Below are 22,824 nucleotides of genomic sequence, written 5' to 3' on the forward strand. Positions count from 1 at the left end.
TTGGGTTGCACCTCTGCCGTTTCAGTCACCCAGGCAGCGTTTGCCCAATAATCGAGATTACGCTAACAACAGACTCACTTCTCTCCGGCGGACTTTGGAAAAACGACCACAGATGAAGGCGCACTACTTGGAGTTCATGGACAAAATGCTCAGCAATCAGCATGCAGACGTAACCCCACCACTCAGAGCTGCTCAAGAGCGTTGGTATCTTCCCTCATTTGGAGTCTACCATCCCAGGAAACAAGACCAAATTCGCGTAGTGTTTGACTCCAGCGCACCATTTGAGGGGATTTCATTGAATGACGTGCTGCTCAAAGGACCCGATCTCAACAACAGCCTACTAGGAGTCCTCATGAGATTCAGGAAGGAACCAGTGGGAGTCATCGCTGGCATTCAGCACATGTTCCACTGTTTCGTCGTCAGAGAAGACCATTGAGATTTCCTACGCTTCCTGTGGTATCGTAACAACAATCCAGATAGTGACATCGTCGACTACAGGATGCGTGTCCACGTTTTTGGCAACAGCCCCTCACCGGCTGTCGCCACATATGGTCTCCGAAGAGCTGCCAACGAAGAAGAAACAACCTATGGCAACGACGCTCGCAAGTTCATCGAACGTGACTTCTACGTAGACGACGGGGTGAAGTCGTTCCCTACAGAAGCAGAAGCCATCAGCATCCTCAATCGTGCCCAGGAGATGCTCGCAGTATCAAACCTCAGGCTGCACAAGGTCATATCGAACAGAGCTGCAGTCATTGAATCATTTCCTCCTGAAGATCGAGGAAAGGACATCAAGGATCTCAACCTGTTCGCCGATGATCTCCCTCTTCAGCGCAGTCTTGGTGTGTCCTGGAATATTGCTACAGATACGCTAACATTCCAGTGCTCCGCGGAGAAGAAGCCCTACACTCGCAGAGGAGTGTTATCAACAGTCAACAGTCTTTATGATCCATTAGGTTTCCTTGCTCCAGTCACAATTCAAGGCAGGTTGTTGCTCAGGGAGCTCTCCAAGCAAGTTGATGATTGGGATTCTCCTCTCCCCCAAGACATGGAGGCGGAGTGGATCAAGTGGAGGGACTCGCTTCAGGACCTACAGAAGCTACAGATTCCACGCCCCTACACCACATTCACAAAGCTGAGCACGCTACAAAGGGAGCTTTGCCTGTTCTCAGATGCATCAGTCAAAGCCATTGCCGCAGTGGCCTATTTGAGGGTCACCACCGAAGATGGAATAACGGAGGTGGGCTTCATCTTTGGAAAAGCAAAGCTGGCAACCCAGCCAGACCTCACTATTCCAAGACTGGAATTGTGTGCAGCGGTCCTGGCCGTCGAAATCGCAGAGATGATTGTCAAGGAGATGGACGTCGTTTGACAACATAATCTACCACACGGACAGCAAAGTAGTGCTGGGGTACATCTGTAACCAGTCAAGGCGGTTTTACACATACATCCACAACCGCGTTCAACGTATCCATCAGTTTTCATCACCTCATCAGTGGAGGTTTGTTCCCACGGACGACAACCCAGCTGACCCCGGATCACGATCTGTCCCAGCAGCTCTACTCCGCACTACCACCTGGCTGTCGGGACCAACGTTCCTCAGGAAGTCACGTACCTGCAATGCCTTACCTCAAGAGACTTTTGAGGTAATTGAGCCAGATCTAGATAGTGAGATCCGACCTCTCGCAACTAACACCACACAGGTCCTTACCGTGCTGAATCCCTCAAGAATCGAGCGTTTCTCCAAGTGGAGCACCCTGGTCCGTGCAGTGGCATGCTTAATCCACGTTGCTCAAACCTTCTCTAAGCCTAACAAAGGCGACAGCTGCCAAGGTTGGCACATTTGTCATTCAGGTCCTACTGTAGAAGAGTTGCAGAAGGCAGAGGCGCTCATCATAAAGGGCGTCCAACAACAGTGTTATTCGCAAGAGTTGGAGTGCTCCATTGCAGCAGGTAACCTCCCCCCACACAGCCCTTTGTGCAAGCTGCGTCCAATATTGTGTGGCAGTGGATTGCTACGAGTGGGAGGCCGCATCACTCAGGCAAAGCTTGGAGTAGGGGAAACCAGCCCAGTAATCATCCCAGGACGCCATCATCTGGCTACTCTACTTGTGGGACGCTATCATGAAGCTGTGAAACATCAAGGTAGACACTTCACTGAGGGTGCTGTGAGACAGGCCGGTTACTGGTTGGTTGGAGCGAAGAGGTGCATCAGTGGTTTCCTCTTCAGGTGCATCATCTACAGGAAACTCCGTGGTAAGAATGAGTACCAGCAGATGGCCGACCTTCCAGCAGAGCGACTACAAGTGGCACCACCCTTCACTTACGTGGGTGTCGACGTGTTTGGCCCTTGGGAGGTGGTGTCACGGCGGACCAGAGGAGGACACAGCAACAGCAAGAGATGGGCTGTGTTGTTCTCCTGCATATGTACCAGAGCTGTGCACATCGAAGTGAGAGAGAGCATGAGTGCTAGCAGCTTTATCAATGCCCTGAGGAGGTTTTTTGCCATCAGAGGGCCAGCAAAGCAGATACGATCAGACTGTGGCACTAACTTTGTTGGCGCCAGCCACGAGTTGAAGATGGGTGATTCAAGCACCAGCTCCAACAGTGTAGAGAAATACCTCCAGTATCAGAAGTATACATGGGTATTCAATCCGCCCCATTCCTCCCATATGGGTGGTGCGTGGGAGCGGATGATCGGTGTCGCCCGTCGTATCATCGACTACATGTTTCTCCAGAATGGAGCAGCCCGTCTCACACATGAGGTCTTAACGACATTTATGGCAGAGGTCACAGCCGTGATTAATGCAAGACCCCTCATCCCTGTGTCTTCGGACCCGGAGTCACCTTTCATCCTGACTCCAGCTACACTCTTGACTCAGAAGACAGGCGTACCCCTTCCTCCTCCTGGTGACTTTGGGAAAGGAGTTCTTCTCAAAGAAGAGTGGAAGCGCGTTCAGAGCCTAGCGGAAGTCTTTTGGAGCAGATGGCGTCGGGAGTATCTTGTTACTCTGCAAACCCGACGCAAGTGGTTGGACACAAGGCAAAATCTTAAAGAAGGAGACATCGTCCTCCTGAAGGACAAACAGGCCAGAAGAAACGAGTGGCCCATGGCAATCATCTCAAAGACTTTTCCAAGTCAGGATGGGAAGGTTCGGAGAGTGGAAATCAGAATCTCCAAGGATGGAGGCCAGAAGCTCTACGTCCGCACAATCACTGAAGTGGTTCTCCTCCTGTCTCCCGAGGACTCTGGGGGTTCAATGGGAGATTTGCATGGGGTCTGGGAGACCCCAGGCGGGGAGTGTGCTGGACCGCTTTCTGTTTACAGATATTAATGCCACCTGCTGGACGTTTAGGTTCCTAAAGCTTTGGGTTACCTTTCCGGTTAGGCAGGAAGTTGTCATAAGCCAGGAAGCCCAGCTCAGGGACAGTAGCGCATGGTGCACACTGTAATTCTAGTGTGTAATTTCTGCCATTCCACCGCACCAGTTTGTTAGACGCATTGTCTGTGAGTAATCATGTTTGTCTAACAGCAGCTTTGTGTGTTATTGTGCAGCATTGCTATTATTAACAGTTAAGAATGTTTCATGTGCCCTGGCTGGTTTCTTGCATAACAGCATTGTATTTAGTGGTGGCATCATAGTTTATGTTTCTATACCAAGTGTATAACGTTACTAAATATGCGGTTTCTCTTTCTGCTTGTATGTTACAGTTTTACAGTTGAAAACAGTAAAGAATCAACGACATCTCGTGTCTACGGGTCTTTATTGGATTAATTGTTTAACTTGCTAGATAGCTGGATAGGGACATCCAGCGAGTCCAGTATAAGACCCTTCAGGCATTTTTGCCTACCATATATATATATATATATATATATATATATATATATATATATATATATATATATATATATATATATATATATATATATATATATATATATATATATATATATATATATATATATATATATATATATATATATATATATATATACATATATACATACACACACACACACACATTGAATATATACGTACACATACACACACATTGAATTTGTTCTCTCGATTATTATACTGTTCACAGTGTACTCTCTTTACATATTGTGTTGTTGCTGCTGTAAGTAAGAATGTCATTGTTCTGTCCGAGACACATGACAATAGAACACTCCTGACGTCTGACACTGTGTGGCTTTCAGGACACTTCAGCACCATGGAGAGACTGGATGCAGAGACATAGGACATCATGGATAGCGGCTGGATACAGGGACACTCTAGTCCCACGGGCACCTGGCTTCCAGTACACTTCAGCACCACGGACAGCAGCTGGATGTCAGTACCATCAGCACCAAGGATAGTGTAGGAAGGAACTGCAGGTGCTGGTTTAAACCAAAGGTGGACACAAAATGCTGGAGTAACTCAACGGGCCAGGCTGCATCTCTGAAGATGTAAGGAAGTGTAAGGTATGAAAAAGAGACAAAGGGGATGGAGGGTTTGTATTCACTGTAGTTTAGAAGGATGAGAGGGAATCTTATAGAAACATATAACATTCTTAAGGGATTAGACAGGCCAGATGCAGGAGAAATGCTCCCGATGGTGGGGCAGTCCAGAACCAGGGGTCACGCAGTTTAAGAATAAGGAGAAGGCCATTTAGGACTGGGATGAGGAAAAACCTTTTCACCCAGAGAGTTGTGAATCTGTGGAATTCTCTGCCACAGAAGGTAGTGGAGGCCAATTCACCGGATGCTTTCAAGAGAGAGTTAGATTTAGCTCTTAGGGGTAAAGGAATCAAGGGAGACACAAAATGCCGGAGTAACTCAGCGGGACAGGCTGCATCTCTGGAGACAAGGAATGGGTGACGTTTCAGGTCGAGACTCTTCTTCGGACCCTACCTTCGATTTAAACCGGCATCTGCATTTCTTTCCGACACAAGGAATCAAGGGATATGGGGAGAAATCAGGAATTTTATGATCAGCCATGATCATATTGAATGGTGGTGCTGGCTCAAAGGGCCGAATGGCCTACTCCTGCACCTATTTTTCTACGTTTATGAGGAAAAGGCAGGAGAATGGGGTTAGGAGGGAGAGATCGATCAGCACTGATCGAAAGGCGCAGTAGGCTTTATGGGCCGAATGGCCTAAATCTGTTCGTATTTTTTTACACAGAGAGTGGTGAATCTGTGGAATTCTCTGCCACAGAAGGTAGTTGAGGCCAGTTAATTGGCTATATTTAAGTGGGAGTTAGATGTGACCCTTGTGGCTAAAGGGATCAGGGGGTATGGAGAGAAGGCAGGGATGGGATACCGAGTTGGATGATCAGCCATGATCATATCGAATGGTGGTGCAGGCTCAAAGGGCCGAATGGCCTACTCCTGTTTTTCTCATCTCGGTCCTAAAAGATTTCCTCCTTATCCTTAAACTGGGACCCCTTGTTCTGGACTTCCCCAACATCGGGAACAATCTTCTTGCATCTAGCCTGTCCAACCCCTTAAGAATTTTGTAAGTTTCTATAAGATCCCCCCTCAATCTTCTAAATTTTAAATTGAAGAAAGGTCCCGACCAGAAATGTCACCTATCCATGTTCCCCAGAGATGCTGCCTGACCCGCTGAGTTACTCCAGCACTGTTTAGTCAAATATATCCAGAAAGATGTGCAGACCTGGTCAGATCGATACAAACAGTGGAGGTTAAAGGCTGTGGCAGTGTGATGATGTAGAACTAGTGTGAACTGGTGATCGATGGTCGGCTGGTACTCAGCTCGTACATGTTTGCAAGCTGTATCTCTAAACTATACACAGTCAATTCTGGACATAAAATATAAACATTTGAAAAGATTGTCCTGGTAGACACAACATGCTTGGAGAAACTCAGGAGGTGAGGCAGCATCAATGGCTCTCAATGACCCGAAACGTCGCCATTTCCTCACCCGCTGAGTTTCTCCAGCGTTTTGTGTCTATCTTCAATTTTACCGGCAACTGCAGTTCTTTCTTAAAGTATTTTCCTGTCTCTTCGTTCCAACGAAAAATAAATCCGTACGGTATCGATGAGGGATAATATTGATTGAAACTTCCAGCTAGGATGTGGCCACCGCTATTCATAAACATCTCACCTGCTGAATCTGTTAGCAAGCGTTTTGGAGAGAACAGGTAACGTGAGATTATAGGAACCAGCTACACATTAAGATTCAATTACTTCCAGCGAATAAGAACAAAGTAATACTTAGACGGCCGACAACATTATTATATAAATGATGGTATAATTGGGTTTTGCGTCACTTACTTTCAGTCGACAAGGTTACTTCTCTTGTGTTTCCATGGCTTCTAATCCGGTCTCATTCATGCCAACTGGCTGTGTTCCCTGAAGATGGCATGTAACGAGTTATCTTTGCATGCACAAAGTAATAATGAACATGCAACATGTCCTCAACTTTGAACAAACTTCTAGCTATGATAGCTGGAGTAACTCAGCAGGTCAGGCAGCATCTCTAGAGAGAAGGGATAGGTGACCATTTGGGTGGGAACTCTTCTTCAGACTTCCAGTTGATTAGGGAGCGAGGGACCTGTTTCCGTGCTGCATCTATCAACTCTAAACATTTTATAGTGCACCCAATGCCCTAAATAAGTCTGAAGAAGAGTCTCGACCCGAAACGTCACCCATTCCTTCTCTCCAGAGTTGCAGGGGCTGTACGATTTAGTACTATGGAGAAAGGAACTGCAGATGCTGTTTTAAACCAAAGTTAGACACAAAATGCTGGAGTAACTGCATCTCTGGAGAGAAGGAATGGGTGACGTTTCAGGTGGAGACCCTTCTTCAGACTGGTTGGGATAACAGAAACGAGAGATATAGATGGTGATGTGGAGAGATAAAGAACAATGAATGAAATATATAAACAAGAAGGATCTTGGCCTGAAACGTCACCCATTCCTTCTCTCCAGAGATGCTGCCTATCCCGCTGAGTTACTCCAGCGTTTTGTGTCTACTCCATAGTACTGGGTTGTAACTTGCCCAAGATCCAGGTTGAACTGGGGGTTGGACAGACTTGGATTGTTTTCTCTGGAACGCCAGGGGTTCTGGCGAGACCTGATCGAAGTATATTCTTCTCCGTGTATTGTCACCTTGTCGTGATGGAGAAGCTTGTGTGGACCTGAGATCCTGAGAGCGATGCCGTCTGGAGCTATCGATGCTCCTGGTAGGGCCACCCATGGCGGTAAGGTCGAGGGGGAAGGCCTCTGACAAAGAGCGATCCAACCAAGACCTCAACGGTGGAACAGGCAGGCGGAGGACGATGGCTGACCTTAATGGAGCGTCACAACGTCTGAGAAGGCGGATGAAGGCTGCAGCAGAAAAGGGTCTCCGGTCGTCTTGAACTCCATGCCACTGGATCCTGACCCAGATCTGTCAAGGACCGTCTGTGCACCAGTCTCCCCACGTTAAACAAAGTCACGCACAGGCGTCCTCCATGAGAGGACAGTCATACTCGTTTCGAGTGACCGCCGATGATGAGAGGTGTAGATAGGGTAGAACCTACCCTGGAATTGCACTGCACCACTGTTCCCCCCCATTTCCCCATCCCCCCTCCTCCTACATCGCCTCCTCTATATTAATGATTTGGACGAGGGAATTGAATGCAACATCTCCAAGTTTGCGGATGACATGAAGCTGGGGGACAGTGTTAGCTGTGAGGAGGATGCTAGGAGGCTGCAAGGTGACTTGGATAGGTTGGGTGAGTTGCAAATGCATGGGAAATGCAGTATAATGTGGATAAATGTGAGGTTATCCATTTTGGTGGTAAAAATAGGAAAGTAGACTATTATCTGAATTTTGGCCGAATAAGAAAAGGGGAGATGCAACGAGACCTGGGTGTCATGGTACACCAGTCATTGAAAGTAGGCATGCAGGTGCAGCAGGCAGTGAAGAAAGCGAATGGTATGTTAGCATTCATTGCAAAAGGATTTGAGTATAGGAGCCGTGAGGTTTTACTGCAGTTGTACAGGGTCTTGGTGAGACCACACCTGGAGTATTACGTACAGTTTTGGTCTCCTAATCTGAGGAATGACATTCTTGCCATAGAGGGAGTGCAGAGAAGGTTCACCAGACTGATTCCTGGGATGTCAGGACTTTCAAATGAAGAAAGACTGGATAGACTCGGCTTGTCCTCGCTAGAATTTAGAAGATTGAGGGGGGATCTTATAGAAACTTACTGAAGTGAACAAAAGGCAGTGAGTTCCATACCTACTCCGAAGGTCTGACTTTCTCCGGCACTCCATTCCCCAATGGGGACACGAGCTATCGATCCACCGGCTGCCTGGATGGCCAATCTGTTGGGAAAAGCAGAACCAAAACATGTAATAAATCTGTGCGCTGATGATCGATCCAGTTCTGGCTGAGATTTACTCTAGTTTAAGATTCAGCGTGGAAACAGGCCCTTCGGCCCACCGTGTCCGCGCCGACCAGCGATCCCTGCACACTCACACTATCCCACACACACTAGGGACAATTTACAATCTTTACTGAAGCCAATTAACCTACAAACCAGCAGGTCTTTGGGAGTGTGGGAGGAAACCGGGGCACTTTGGCGAAAACCCTCGCAGGTCACAGGGAGAACGTGCAAACTCCACACAGATGGCAGCCGGTGAGAATCTTACCTGGGTCTCTGGAGCTAGTGGGACAACAGGTCTACCCGCTGCGCCACTGTGCCAAACCCCTCCACCCCACCCCCTTCCCCCTCGAAGAATTTCGGACACAGATCAGACACAGGGCATTCGTTCCACCGAGCCCGTGCCGGCCAGCGATCACCCCGTACACTAACACTATTCTACCCACACTAGGGACAATTTACAATTCACAGAAGCCAATTAGCCTCCCAACCAGCATGTCTTTGGAGTGTGGGAGGAAACCGGAGCACCCGGAGAAATCCCACACAGGTCACAGGGAGAATGTACAAACTGTATACAGACAGCACCCGTAGTTGAGATGGAACGGGGGTCTCTGACATTGTGAGGAGGCAACTCTACCGCTGCGCCACCGTGCCGCCCTTGCCTTCGAGATCAAAGCCATCTATCGCGGTAAAATTCTCCAGCGCTGGACCTGGTTTCCTGTAGTTAACTCTAACACTAAGGATTCCCTTGTAGGTGACTCCCTTCCCCCTTCTCCCCATCCCTCTCCACATAAATGCCTCACACTTCTTGCCTGATCATCTCTGGTCTTTACCCACCCGTTGCCAATCGACCACCAGTATCCAGCTATCACTCGCCAGGTTTTGTCCCAGTCCAACTATAATCTGTTACATCTTTCTCCCCCCCCCCCCCCCCCCCCCTCACAAACCCATAGGTGCACGTCTTTGGGATGTGGGAGGAAACCAAAGTGGTTACAAGGAGAACGTGCAAACTCCACGCTGTCAGCACCCGAGGTCAGGATCGATCCCGGGTCTCTGGCGCTGAGAGGCAGCGGAACTACCACCTGCACCCATACCGTGATCATTCCCATTGCACAAACTATGTGGCACTCAATGAATACAGACAATGAAGTGCAGACAATTATTCATTTAATAAAAATCCTGATATCCAAATTTGTATAGTACAGCCAATACAGTTTTTACATGTAAATCTTACAAAATTAAACACAGCATTTTAAATATTACATTACAGGCCCAAGCAAGTATCAATGAATGCTTTATGTCTATTTTACGCTTCAGGTTTTTTAAATGTACATGCACACGCAATCATGCCTGCACACTCAACCACGCACATACACATGGTGCACACACATGCACACGCACGCACAAGCACACGCGTGGTGCACACACACACGCGCACGCACACACGCATGGCGCACATGCACACACATACGCACACGCACGCACACACATGCACACACATACGCACACATACACACACACGCACACACACACACACATGCACACACACACGCATGCACACACGCATGCACACACACACACACACATGTACACACACACACACACACATGCACACACATACACACACACACACACGCACACATGCACACACATGCACACACACGCACACACACACATGTAAAAGGTTGTATGTTCATCGCTTCAGGCAAGTCACTGTAAACTGGTTGTTGAACATTAAAACATAACTGGTCCAAAAATAAAGCCTCACAGAGTAATAATCTCACATTTTTCGCAGAACAGGAGTTTGTTACAGTCGAACAAGATCTTGGTTCTTGGACTCTTGATCGAGACACAAATACTATAAACGCTGAGTCAGGGTGAGAAACTGTGCTGGAAGGGATATACGGTAAATTAGCAAATGCCATTACATTCAACAGCGGGTGTGGGAATCACAGCCGGCAACTTCAGCACCAGTTTCAGTATTGATCTCAGCACTGCCACGTCGTAACAAAATAACTATGTCAAAACATGCGACAACTTCCGGGAACTGAAAAATAAAAACTCAAAATGATTCGGTCTCTGAACCGAATCAGCAACCGTTTGCTGCAAGCTTTATTACAGAAATGAGCTGGCTATCAATCATCATATCAGTAGCTAAACGTGTAAATACAAGTAAACACATGCAGCATGGTGTTATTCAGTAATACAAAATACAGAGCAATTTAGCTGCCAAAATATATCTGGGCCTTAACTGCAGTAGTATTTGACAATCATTCAGCAAGGGTTCCTGAGAACAGAGTACATTCCTTTAAATTGTAAACTGCGTTCTGAACGACCACCGAGATGAATTCCAATGACGGACAGTGTGATGTTTTGGTGGGGAGTTAATTACAGCTACATTTGATCTGTAAGAAGAGGGGCTGATTGAGTGCCGCCTGTTAAGTTGCTTTGTAGTTCCTCTAGCTGGGACATTCTTTCCAGCTGACGCTATCTCTTTGACCCCAAATATCTTAAATCGCCCGCCCGCCCGCCCGACAGCTTGTATTCACTGGAGTTTAGAAGGATGAGGGGGCTTCTTATCGAAACATATACAATTATAAAAGGACTGGACAAGCTAGATGCAAGAAAAATGTTCCTAATGTTGGGCGAGTCCAGAACCAGGGGCCACGCACAGTCTTAGAATAAAGGGGAGGTCATTTAAGACTGAGGTGAGAAAAAACGTTTTCACCCAGAGAGTTGTGAATTTATGGAATTCCCTGCCACAGAGGGCAGTGGAGGCCAAATCACTGGATGGATTTAAGAGATAGTTAGATCGAGCTCTAGGTGCTAGTGGAACCAAGGAATATGGGGAGAAGGCAGCCACGGGTTATTGATAGGTGGAGATCAGTCATGATCACAATGAATGGCGATGCTGGCTCGAAGGGCCGAATGGCCTACTCCTGCACCTGCTTTCGATGTTCCAATGTTACTCTTAACAGAATGATAAAGACATGTGATAGACACCAAAAAAAGCTGGAGTAACTCAGCGGGACAGGCAGCATCTCTGGAGGGAAGGAATGGGTGACGTTTCGGGTCGAGACCCTTCTTCTTAATATCTTTCATTCATTGTTCTTTATCTCTCTACATCATTGTCTCTATCTCTCATTTCCCTTATCCTTAACCAGTCTGAAGAAGGGTCCTCGACCTGAAACGTCACCCGTCCCTTCTCCCCAGAGATGCAGCTTTTTTGCGTCTGTCTTTGGTTTAAAGCAGCTTCCTCAGTTCCTCCCTGCCCAGCATCTCTGGAAAGAAGGAATGGGTCGACGTTTCGGGTCCAGACCCTTCGTTAATTTTGGGCATTGGGAACACTATAAAATGTTCAGAGTTTATAAAAGCAGCATGGAAACAGGTCCCTTTCTCCACAATCTCCTACACTGTAATAATGTCTGAGTGGTATGGGAGTCAGGGGTTATGGGGAATAGGCAGGAGAATGGGGTGGAGAGCGAGAGTTAGATCAGCCATGATTGACAATAGACAATATGTGCAGGAGTAGGCCATTCGACCCTTTGAGCCAGCACCGCCATTCAATGTGATCATGGCTGATCATTCCCAGTCAGTACCCCGTTCCTGCCTTCTCCCCATATCCCCTGACTCCGCTATCTTTAAGAGCCCTATCTAGCTCTCTCTTGAAAGCATCCAGAGAACCGGCCTCCACCGCCCTCTGAAGCAGAGAATGGTGGAGTAGACTTGATGGGCCGAATGGACAAATTCTGCTCGTAGTACTTATGAACATGCTTATATTGTCTTTATCAACATTATTAAAATATGAGCATGACTTTTACATTGATATTGCTAATATTACTAATGTTATTAATTGGCTTATAATATTTCTCCAACATTTACTGTGATCAGAAATACAGCATGGAGATAGCTTCAGATAACGATCAAAGAAATGTTTCTCACTCTGAGAGTTTCACGTTGTAGGTTTTTAGTTTTGGAGATACAACATGGAAACAGGCCCTTCGGCCCACCCAGTCCATGCCAACCATCGATCACCTGTTGACACTAGTTCTATGTTATCCCCCATTCTCATCCGCTCCCTACACACTAAGGGGCAATTTACAGATGGTCCGATTAAGCCACCGACCCGCACGTCTTTAGGACGTGGGATGAAACCGGAGCACCCGGAGGAGACCCACGAGGTCACAGCGAGAACGTGCAAACTTCACACAGGCAGCAACCGAGGTCAGGATCGAACCTGGGTCTCTGGCGCTGCGAGGCAGTGGCTCTATTCGCTGTGCCACCATGCCGCCCACAGTGGAGAGGGTTACTTGATGGTAGGACACTTTTGAACAGGGAGACAAAAATGCTGGAGAAACTCAGCAGGTGAGGCATCATCTATGGAGCGAAGGAAATAGGCAATCTATTGGAAATCTATAAGGAAATAGGGAAATATATAAGGAAATCTATAAGGAAATAGGCAACGTTTCGGGCCGAAACCCTTTGGGTTCCGGGCCAAAATGTTGCCTATTTCCTTAGCTCCATAGATGCTGTCTCACTCGCTGAGTTCCTCCAGTACTTTTGTCTACCTTCGATTTTCCAGCATCTGCAGTTCCATCTTAAACTCTTATGAAGAGGTGTTAGATGTGATGACATAGTCATCGGGCAGGGTTAGAGGCCATTTGGCCCAACGTGGCCATGCCAACCAAGGTGCCCTACGTGTGTTAGTCCCACCTGCCCTCCTATGGTCCATGTCCTTCTAAACCTTTCCGATCCATATTCCATTGCAAGAGGTTTAAATGGACAACCAGTGAGACAAGAAGCAGATACTCTAAGGCCATGGTAATGGTTTATAGATAATAGACAATACACAATGGGCGCAGGAGTAGGCCATTCGGCCCTTCGAGACAGCACCGCCATTCAATGTGATCATGGCTGATCATCCCCAATCAGTACCCCGTTCCTGCCTTCTCCCCATATCCCCTGACTCCACTATTTTTAAGAGCCCTATTTAGCTCTCTCTTGAAAGCATCCATAGAACCGGCCTCCACCGCCCTCTGAAGCAGAGAATTCCACAGACTCGCAACTCTCTGCGAGAAAAAGTGTTTCCTCATCTCCGTTCTAAATGGCTTACCCCTTATTCTTAAATAAGGATTCTTAAGGTTTATTAAGAATGATTCCTTGTGACCAATAATGCACACTGGGGCTCTGTGGCAATGCATAAAGGGTAAAATATTTACCTTCTGGGCATGTGAGTAATTCCAGGCTACACTCTCTTTGCTGTGAAGAGCTAGGAATTGGCTGAAGTCTGCACACGTAAGTGTATTTACCATCAACTCACTCTAAAAGCACCCAAGACGGCACAGTGGAAAGATTTGTGGAGGTGGCCAAGATGGAACTTGCCCAGGCGATCATTAAGGTTGCACCGTCATAAACATAGATACAGCGTGGAAACAGGCCCTTCAGCCCAACCGACCCATGCCGACCAACATGCCCCACCTATACCAGTCCCACCTGCCTGTGTTTGGCCCATACCCCTCTAAACCCATCCTATCAAACATACCAGTCCAAATGTCTCTTAAATGTTGCGATAGCTAGATAGGGCTCTAAAAGATAGCGGAGTCAGGGGATATGGGGAGAAGGCAGGAACGGGGTACTGATTGTGGATGATCAGCCATGATCACATTGAATGGCAGTGCTGGCTCGAAGGACCAAATGGCCTACTCCTGCACCTATTGTCTATTGTCCTTGCCTCAACTATTTCCTCCAGCAGCTTGGTGGAGGAACTGGCGGCTTACAGAATCGGTGAGGAAACATCATCAACTTAAGCATAGTTTATCGAGATTTTACAAAAGCCCAAAATCTTCCCATTTGTAAAATGTCACTGCATTTCCTGTGGATTTAAGAATCAAACAGGTGAGCTAGGTGGATTATTTCTTCTTATGGATTGTAAATTTAATTTCCAGGTTGTACCTTATGAATCATTTTTCTTCTGACCCAATTTTCGAAGGATATATGGCATCGTAAAGCACATGTGGATGCTAATCAGATGGGCAAATTCAAAATGGACATATTCACAACAGGCCCGTCTTTCCACTGCCCATTGGTACTTGGCTGTAAAGCATGGGTGGATGGAAGTGATATCTCACAATGCAAGGATAGATCCTGTAACAACCCATAAACCAAAGATCAACATAAAAAATGCTGGAGAAACTCAGCGGGACAGGCAGCATCTCTGGAGAGAAGGAATGGGTGACGTTTCGGGTCGAGACCCTTCTTCAGACTGAGGGTTAGGGGAGAGGGAGACACAGAAATAAGGAAAAGTACAAAGAGATTGCAGGGTGTGAAAAAGACAAATCAAGGCAGTCGATGATGAAAGGAAATGGAGAACGGTTCATTGTTGGCTGGGGGCGAAGGTGACAATGAACCGCATAAACAGTAAAATTAATCAGGAGGACAGTGAAAGTTGTCTCTAGTCTCCCACTCCCCTGACTCTCAGTCTGAAGAAGGGGGATCTTATATCCCCCCCCTCTTCAGGGGGGAAGGATGAGGGGGATCTTATAGAAACATATAAAATTATAAAAGGACCGGACAAGCTAGATGCAGGAAAAATGTTCCCAATGTTGGGCGAGTCCAGATCCAGGGGCCACGCACAGTCTTAGAATAAAGGGGAGGCCATTTAAGACTGAGGTGAGGAAAAACTCTTTCACCCAGAGAGTTGTGAATTTATGGAATTCCCTGCCACAGAGGGCAGTGGAGGCCAAATCACTGGATGGATTTAAACATAGACATAGAAACATAGAAATTAGGTGCAGGAGTAGGCCATTCGGCCCTTCGAGCCTGCACCGCCATTCAATATGATCATGGCTAATCATGCAACTCAGTATCCCGTACCTGCCTTCTCTCCATACCCCCTGATCCACTTAGCCACAAGGGCCACATCTAACTCCCTCTTAAATATAGCATTAAGAGAGAGTTAGATAGAGCTCTGGGGGTTAGTGGAGTCAAGTGATATGGGGAGAAGGCAGGCACGGGTTATTGATAGGGGATGATCAGCCATGATCAGAATGAATGGCGGTGCTGGCTCGAAGGGCCGAATGGCCTCCTCCTGCACCTATTTTCTATGTTTCTATGTTTCTAAGAAGGGTCCCGACCCGAAACGTCACCCATTCCTTCTCTCCAGAGATGCCGCCTGTCCCGCTGAGTTCCTCCAGCATTTTGTATCTATCTTCGGTATAAACCAACACCTGCAGTTCCTTTCTGCCCATCCAATAAACCAGTTACATTGACATCTTTACTCACAAGTGCTGTAACCAACAACAGAAATCGTTCAGAAAGATTCATAGCAAACACAAAATCTGATACTTCGAGCAGTGAGAAAAAATATCATTTTAAACACACACGGTGCGTGGAATCTATGGTGAGAATACATAAGAAAGTAAAACAACTTACAGGGGAATTAGACCAGTTAGTCTAACATCGGTAGTGGGGAAACTGCTAGAGTCAGTTAATAATGATGGGATAGCAGCACATTTGGAAAGTGGTGAAATCATTGGACAAAGTCAGCATGGATTTACGAAAGGTAAATCATGTTTGACGAATCTAATAGAATTTTTCGAGGATGTAACTAGTAGCGTGGATAGGGGAGAACCAGTGGATGTGGTGTATCTGGACTTCCAGAAGGCTTTCGACAAGGTCCCACATAAGAGATTAGTATACAAACTTAAAGCACACGGCATTGGGGGTTCAGTATTGATGTGGATAGAGAACTGGCTGGCAAACAGGAAGCAAAGAGTAGGAGTAAACGGGTCCTTTTCACAATGGCAGGCAGTGACTAGTGGGGTACCGCAAGGCTCAGTGCTGGGACACCAGCTATTTACAATATATATTAATGATCTGGATGAGGGAATTGAAGGCAATATCTCCAAGTTTACGGATGACACTAAGCTGGGGGGGGGGGCAGTGTTAGCTGTGAGGGGGATGCTAGGAGACTGCAAGGTGACTTGGATAGGTTGGGTGAGTGGGCAAATGTTTGGCAGATGCAGTATAAATGTGAGGTTATCCATTTTGGTGGCAAAAACGGGAAAGCAGACTATTATCTAAATGGTGGCCGATTGGGAAAGGGGGAGATGCAGCGAGACCTGGGTGTCATGGTACACCAGTCATTGAAGGTAGGCATGCAGGTGCAGCAGGCAGTAAAGAAAGCAAATGGTATGTTGGCTTTCATAGCAAGAGGATTTGAGTATAGGAGCAGGGAGGTTCTACTGCAGTTGTACAGGGTCTTGGTGAGACCACACCTGGAGTATTGCGTGCAGTTTTGGTCTCCAAATCTGAGGAAGGACATTATTGCCATAGAGGGAGTGCAGAGAAGGTTCACCAGACTGATTCCTGGGATGTCAGGACTGTCTTATGAAGAAAGACTGGGTAGACTTGGTTTATACTCTCTAGAATCATTGGCTATATTTAAGAGGGAGTTAGATGTGGCCCTTGTGGCCAAGGGGATCAGAGGGTATGGAGAGAAGGCAGGTACGGGATACTGAGTTGGATGATCGGCCATGATCTTATTGAATGACGGTGCAGGCTCGAATGGCCGAATGGCCTACTCCTGCACCTAATTTCTATGTTTCTATGTTTCTATCATATCATTGTTAATAACAATGCCTAGTTCATGACTGCAATCGTGATATCTGAGTGCATTGTCTTTATTTGTGCAGACCCATTTACAGAAAAAGGCATTTATTTGAGGACATTTCTTGCAATTATACATCCAAGCAACAGGTATCTTTTGGGATCAAAGTACTGGGGTTAAGGTGTCCAGATTCCTATAATACATAAGGCTGATCAGTGACATACAATTCTTCGAACTGCATAGTAAACAATTTAATTACACTGAACATCTACTGATCAAACGTGCCAATGGATAAACAATGTCTTTAAGGACTATGCTACCAGCAATTCATCCAAATTCATTGCATTATATAAACCATATAAACCATTGCGTTATTTTAATTCGGCATTTTGGAGATAAGATAAGACCTTCTGGAATGATGGTGGATAGACACCTCCTTAAAATTTGATTTGGTAGTCTTACAACAGACCTTTAAAATCCATGAGCCTTTCAGAAGTGGAATCCCAATATAGACTATCCATACCTTCATCCAGTATAAACTATCTGTTAACTCTGTAAATCACAGGCCATTTACAGCGGAGATCTAATCCAATCTGGAAACATGCCACAGAGTGACTATTGATATATATGTGTGTAACTCTGCACATCACAACATACATTGGCTGAGGAAAGGCGCAGGTGTAACATGCAAAAGAGCTTGCACATTCCAACACCCTTAAAGCAGGAAAATATTTTCAACCAAGCCGGGAATAAAAAGTCGTTATAAAGAGAGCAAAAGTCTCAAATGTAAACTCTCCTGCGCTCAAGATTAGGTACGAACTGCGTCTGGGCACAACGGCAGGTCTCACAGCATCTACCTGCTCCGACCAGCTCAGAGAAAAAGCAGAGGCCACACAAGGTCACTTGAAACAAACATCCCACCGATGTTGGCTGCAGCGTGGTGGGCTACACTGGGAACAAACTACGGGTTCCTGAGACACTCTGTACTTCTCATCCCGTTTGGTCATCTCGATGGGATTCAGGCAGTGGGCAATTAATTGCATTATTTTCTGCGCATTGTACGTCACTTACAGTTATGTATCGAGCTGCCTGGGTTTAACGCCTCAAACCACCACGCGTTAAAAAATGAACCATAATATGAGCAGCTGACTGCACGCTTGCAGTGCTGAGCAGAACCGGTGATCGATCGGTCACGGGCAGGAGTTGGATGAGGTGTGATGCACATCCTTGTTTGCCACTGAATACATTGCAGTCCTCATCCCTTCCCCCTCCCAAAGCCGATGGCTAAATGCATTTACATGCACCAAACTTCATCGGAGGCTGAAGATAATGTAACAAGACTGTGCGGAAATTTACTCATCTTTGTAACACTGTTTGGCCATTTTGCCATTCATTAAACAAGTGGACGGCTATTACAGTCCCCACATAAATCAAAGGGACAGCGGAAAACAAAAATAGAGAAGCCAAATCAAAGGTCTGAGGGAAAAATAATTTGTAAACTTACTCTGATAACCAATAGGTCACATTAGCTTTTGGCGTTTTAACTTTTGAATAAAATAGCTAAAATTCTGGCCGTGATTTAGGATTTTTGATCAGCTGAGTATGTTTGTGGACATTCAGCGCAGGACCCGCTAACTACTTTGTGCCTCCGCTCATTTACACTCCTCTTAGCTTTTTAGTTTCTGAGACACGGCCTTTGGCCCACCGAGTCCACGCCGACCATCGATCACCCATTCAAGGTGGTTCCCATGACCCACCCCACTCCCCGATTTGCAGATGGGCCATTTGAACTACAAACCCGCACGTCTTTGGGACATGGGAGGAAACCGCAGCACCCGGAGGAAACCCACGTGGTCTCAGGGAAAAGGTGCAAACTCCACACCAGCAGCGCCCAGAGTCGGGATCGAACCCAGGTCTCTGGCATCGTGAGGCAGCGGCTGTACCGGCTGCACCATTGTTCCATATCACTCTATGCACAGAGAATCAAGTATTCTAGGAAGGGCATTCCCCTGATACTTGGCACGGGGATCTTGATTTAATAGTTTACTGTTTGTCTCGTTCACAGATTGCGTTGGTGTATAGGGTGAACGAGGAGCAAATGTCAGTATCTTGCCAGGGATCGGCTCTGAGATCACACGGGGAGAACGTGCAAACTCCACGCAGGCAGTGCCCGAGGTCAGGATCGAACCGGGGCGGGGGTGGGGGGAGATGTCTGACCACTGCGCCTCTGCGCCACAATGCAGGACAGGCTCGGCAAAGCAACGTGAGGCACTCGAAACTGGGGAGAATCTGTCAATCTCCACCTTAAACAAACGGGTCCAGCCTAGAAAATAGACATCTTGCTCTTTGGTAAAAATGGACCAACCAAACCTGACCAGCGAACTTGCATTCATCTTTTTGTGGCAATTCTCGAAAATAAAATCAAACACCGAACGACCAATCTTGCAGACTTAAAATCCAAAATCAGATTCAGCACTCAACGCTTTGATCTTTTGATAACATGCATTTGAGGTCTTTATAAAAGTTTATGTATATTTTTATATACATATATAGATATATATAGATAGATAGATAGATAGATAGATAGATATATATATTTATACATATATATATAAGACATTTAAAAAAAACTTGCAAGACCTTGTGCAGCTTAGCTGACGGCTCCATAGCAGTACAGTCTCATGGCAATGATGTGGTCAGAGTTTGCATTCGTCATGCTAAGGCCATTCATGGTATCGGCTGCCGCTCCGCTTCCTCTCCTTCTGCAGGTGTTCCAGTTCCGCCTCGTACATCATCTCCTGCACCAGGTACTTCTCCCAACGCATCCGGTCACACAGGTCCTTGGGCATGTCGGGGATTAGGTAGGCGATGAAGGCCTTGAAGCCAAACACAAAATGCTGAAATGGAAGAAAAAGGATGAAATGGGGCCGCACTTGCCCACGTCGGCCAAAAGTACCCCCATCTGCACTAGTCCAACCTGCCCACATTTGGCCAATATAGAAACATAGAAAATAGGTGCAGGAGTAGGCCAGCACCGCCATTCAATATGGTCATGGCTGATCATCCAACTCAGTATCCTGTACCTGCCTTCTCTCCATACCCCCTGATCCCTTTAGCCACAAGGGCCACATCTAACTCCCTATCTTATCTTTTCCTGATCTATCTACCCCTCTTGATGGGACTGTCATGTGCTGAGAGAATGGAGCGGCTGGGCTTGTACACTCTGGAGTTTAGAAGGATCAGAGGATATCTCATTGAAACATATAAGATTATTAAGGGTTTGGACACGTTAGAGGCAGGAAACATGTTCCCGATGTTGGGGGAGTCCAGAACCAGGGGCCACAGTTCAAGAATAAGGGGTAAGCCATTTAGAACAGAGAAGAGGAAACACTTTTTCACACACAGAGTGGTGAGTCTGTGGAATTCTCTGCCTCAGGCCGGTGGAGGCCGGTTCTCTGGATACTTTCAAGAGAGAGCTAGATAGGGCTCTTAAAGATAGGGGAGTCAGGGGATACGAGTCAGGAGAAGGCAAGAATGGGGTACTGATTGGGGATGATCAGCCATGAATGATCACATCGAATGATGGTGCTGGCTCAAAGGGCCGAATGTCCCACTCCTGCACCTATTGTCTAAATGTCTGTTAAATTATGTTATAAGTACCTGCCTCAACCACTTCCACTGGCACATCGTTAGATAAACATTTCCTGTCTATGTACCTGTCCAAATGCTGTTATAGTACCTGCCCCAACTAATAAGCCATTGATGGAGTCATAGAGCCCTACAGCACTGTGAAAACAGGCCCTTCAGCCCAACTGTTCCATGCTGTCCAAGTTGCCCTAACTACGTTAGTCGTATTTGCCCTTGTTTGGCCCATATCCCTCTCAACCTTTTCCAAACAATGTACCTGTCCTAATGTCTTTTAAATGCTGTTCTCGTCCCTGCCTCAGCTACTGTGTGTTTTTTATATATATATATATATGTTACCACACAGATTATGCTTGGTGCACGTTCCTTATGTCACTCATACTGCTGATCTGCCGACAGACCTGATTGTAAGCTCTCTCTCTCTCTCTCTCTCTCTCTCTCTCTCTCACTAGTTAGACTAGCTGAATGCATGGAGATGAAAGCACTTAGTGTTACCTCCACAGAGTTGCTAATAAAAGACTATGGATTCTAATCACTATGTGTGAGTCTGATCATTTCAACAGCTCATTCCATGCACCCACCACTGTTTGTGTGGATAAAGTTGCCTTTAGGTGAGAGGGGGAAAGTGTCAATGTTGTGCCAGGCAGGGTGTTACACAGAGGGTGGTGAATGTGTGGAATACGCTGCCATGGGTGGTGGTGAAAGCAGATATGATGGCGGCTTTTAGGTAGGTACATGGATATTCAGGGGATGGAGGGATATGGATTATGCACAGACAGGTGGGATTAGTTTACTTTGGCATTGGGTTCAGCACAGACCTTGTGGGCCGAAGGGCCTGTTCCTATGCAGTACTACTTAGTTTAGTTTAGAGATACTTTGATATCTGTACAGAGTTTGTACGTTTTCCCCGTGACATGCGTGGGTTGTCTCCGAGATCTTCGGTTTCCTCCCACACTCCAAAGACGTACAGGTTTGTAGGTTAATTGGCTTGGTGTAAATGTGAAATTGTCCCGAGTGTGTGTAGGATTGTGTTAGTGTGCAGGGAGCGCTGGTCGGCACGGACTCGGTGGGCCGAAGGGCCTGTTTCCGCGCTGTATCTCTGTACATGGTGGCACAGTGGTAGAGTTCCTGCCTTACTGCGCTTGCAACACTGGAGACTCGGGTTCGATCCCGACCACGGGTGCTGTCTGTACGGAGTCTGTACGTTCTCCCCGTGACACGCGCGGGCTTTCTCTGAGATCTTCAGTGTCCTCCCACACTCCAAAGACGTGCAGGTTTGTAGGTTAATTAGCTTGGGTTTGTATTCTTGGTATAAGTGTAAATTGTCCCCAGTGTGTATAAGATAGTGTTAGAGTGCGGGGATCGCGGGTCGGCACAGACTCGGTGGGCCGAAGGGCCTGTTTTCGCGCCGTATCTCTACACTACACTAAACTAAACTAACCTGCCATCTTTTCCTCAGCACAAGCGTCGTGTTGCAGAAATGTGAATTGTGGCACTGACCTCAAACACGATGATGAAAGCCAATCGCACAGCCAGGACATGCCAGAACTGTAGCGTGACCTCGTACTGGTTAGGATCCCACGGAGGAGCCCGGTAATCTCTGTACCTTGAGGTTAAAAAGTAGAAAGACATTGTCAGCTTCCACAAGAGTCAAAATGTTGGCTGCAGGAGCTTAAAACGTAACACGGTGTAAGGCGCAGTGGGTAGAGCCGCTGTCTCACAGTGCCGGAGAGCCGGGTTCCATCCATGAGGAGCAGTGTTAGAAACATAGAAACATAGAAAGTAGGTGCGAGAGCAGACCACCAGGTCCATCGAGCCCGCACCGCCATTCGCTCATGGCTGAACACTAAACAGACACACTTACCCACAAACAGTAGACACAAGACACAGAACACAAGACACTACCCACCCCTTTATACCGCTATCACCCCTCTCCACCCCAAGAACCTCGTGATCTCCTGGGGGAGGCAAAAAACCGGATAAAAACCCAGGTCCAATTCGGGAAAAAAAACCGGGAAATTCCTCTCCGACCCCAATCTAGGCGATCGACACTTGTCCAGGAGATCACTCAGGTCTTACTATACTAACCATACCTAGGTCCATATCCCTGCCCTCTCCCCGTAGCCCCTTATCCCCTTGGCAGCTAAAAAAACATCTATTTTAGTCTTAAATATATTTAAAGTTTCTGCTTCCA

General features: G+C 46.8%; 2 protein-coding genes across 2 annotated transcripts; one reads left to right on the plus strand and one right to left on the minus strand.

The window, feature by feature from the left end:
* The first annotated feature begins 499 nt into the window (after positions 1-499).
* On the plus strand, positions 500-3,335 carry LOC129695020 (uncharacterized). Its single transcript, XM_055631780.1, has 2 exons — positions 500-1,366; positions 1,479-3,335. Exons 1-2 carry the CDS (start codon positions 500-502, stop codon positions 3,333-3,335), a joined length of 2,724 nt encoding a protein of 907 aa, XP_055487755.1.
* A 12,981-nt stretch (positions 3,336-16,316) lies between these two features.
* On the minus strand, positions 16,317-22,342 carry LOC129695021 (anoctamin-3-like). The gene is made up of 2 exons (XM_055631781.1): positions 22,131-22,342; positions 16,317-19,882 (listed from the first exon to the last, which is right to left on the minus strand). The coding sequence occupies exons 1-2, from the start codon at positions 22,260-22,262 to the stop codon at positions 19,703-19,705; spliced, it is 312 nt and encodes a 103-aa protein (XP_055487756.1). The 5' UTR covers positions 22,263-22,342; the 3' UTR covers positions 16,317-19,702.
* Positions 22,343-22,824: the final 482 nt, after the last annotated feature.

The sequence above is a fragment of the Leucoraja erinacea genome, unplaced genomic scaffold (assembly GCF_028641065.1).
Source record: "Leucoraja erinacea ecotype New England unplaced genomic scaffold, Leri_hhj_1 Leri_909S, whole genome shotgun sequence".
In the NCBI taxonomy this organism is placed as follows: domain Eukaryota; kingdom Metazoa; phylum Chordata; class Chondrichthyes; order Rajiformes; family Rajidae; genus Leucoraja; species Leucoraja erinaceus.